A 1,666-nucleotide genomic window follows, 5' to 3' on the forward strand; every position below is an offset into this window, starting at 1 on the left:
CCACATGCCAGTATTCATAGTCGAATCTTATATACTAAACAGTATATATAAACAAAATATGTAAATAAAATATAGAGTATTTTTTAAAATGAAGTATATATTTCCGTTATTTTCGTTATTTGTAAGACTGAAACCCTGAAATCATGAATTAAAAAAAAATAAAAACAAACAAATTTAACTTTTAACTTTTCAATTATTTTTTTTTACTATATAATACTTAACTTTTAATTCAATTAATTTCATTATAAATTAACTTGTATTTTAGCTAAGTTGAATTTTCAAGATTGTTAACTTTAACTTAACATAATTAAAAAAAAAGTTAACTTACTCAACCCTGCTAAGAATACGTTTATATACAGTATAGATAAGGAAAATTATTGCCGTATCTAATATCGATAAATGTTTCGAATGGTTCCCTCATTGTTGACGTCGCTAGTTGCTTCCAGTATTTTAACTTAACCTAACTAAAACATAAACTTCTTTTTATCAAATCGAGCGACGTACAAAAGACGTGCGAGTGCTTGTAATTTGTAATACGTCCGATCGCACTATTTAGTGTTTGAAAGTATATCGTTATAAAAATAGTGATTATAAAAATCGCTCAAGATGGTGAAATTGACGCCGGAACTCATAGAACAATCTATGCAGTACATTAATCCCGTGCGAGATCGCGAATTAGATCTCCGAGGTTTGTTGTGTACAAAATCTGTTGTTATTACATATATCGCATTCATTCCATTATTTTTGTTTCACTGGTGTGTTGCAGGATATAAGATACCTACTATTGAAAACCTAGGTGCGACCTTGGTAGGTACATACTTTAGGAGAAATAGTAACTCATGTTTATAATATTATCATTATTATAGTCTATATCATTTTTATATTATAGTCTTTATTTCTTTAGCCCAAAAATAAGTTTTATTACAACATAATTATTACATTATATTACATTACTTTTTATGTAGGATCAGTTTGACACAATAGACTTTTCTGATAATGATATACGTAAGCTGGATGGTTTTCCACTTTTGAAAAGGATAAAGACCCTGTTCTTCAATAACAATCGTATCGTCAGGATTGGCGAAGGACTGGAGCAGTATATACCGAACTTGCAATGTCTGATGTTGACTGGCAATATGATACAAGAATTGGGTGATCTAGAGCCTCTGATACCATTGAAGAATCTTACAAATTTGTGTCTGCTTCAAAATCCAGTTTCCGCTAAGCCACAGTACAGACAATATATCGTCTACAGATTTCCCCAACTCAGATTACTTGATTTTCGAAAAATTAAGCAGGCAGAGCGTGAGGTAGCGACAGAATACTTTAGAAGCAAGCGTGGCAAAGAGATGGCACGCGAGATAGCTAAAAAGGTGAAGGCACAAACGGCGGGTGCAGCTGCTGACAAACCTTTGACCACTCCTGAGGAACGTAATAAAATTCGAGAGGCCATTTCAAACGCGTCTTCTTTGGAGGAAGTACAGAGGCTTAGTAAATTGCTGCAGGCTGGTCACATACCAGGCGATGAACGATTGCAAAATGGTATAAGTTTCGTATATATTGCATATATATACAGGGTGTTAGCCATTTAGGACACATGTTTATGTGGACTTACTTGAAATAAACCAAAGAATCGCTCTGTTGAGTATGGCAACATACTTAACTA

General features: G+C 33.0%; 1 protein-coding gene across 2 annotated transcripts in view; it reads left to right on the forward strand.

Moving 5' to 3' along the window:
• Positions 1 to 454: 454 nt before the first annotated feature.
• Positions 455 to 1,666, forward strand: part of LOC108749346 (probable U2 small nuclear ribonucleoprotein A') — a 1,717-nt gene continuing 505 nt past the window's right edge. For both annotated transcript variants that reach the window (XM_018487974.1, XM_018487966.1), the window contains exons 1-3: positions 455 to 688; positions 767 to 807; positions 966 to 1,542. In XM_018487974.1, coding sequence (XP_018343476.1) covers positions 607 to 688; positions 767 to 807; positions 966 to 1,542 — 700 coding nt within the window. In that variant the 5' untranslated portion in view covers positions 455 to 606. The remainder of the gene's footprint in view (positions 689 to 766; positions 808 to 965; positions 1,543 to 1,666) is intronic.

This window comes from Trachymyrmex septentrionalis, unplaced genomic scaffold (assembly GCF_001594115.1).
Source record: "Trachymyrmex septentrionalis isolate Tsep2-gDNA-1 unplaced genomic scaffold, Tsep1.0 scaffold11, whole genome shotgun sequence".
Classification (NCBI taxonomy): Eukaryota; Metazoa; Arthropoda; class Insecta; order Hymenoptera; family Formicidae; genus Trachymyrmex; species Trachymyrmex septentrionalis.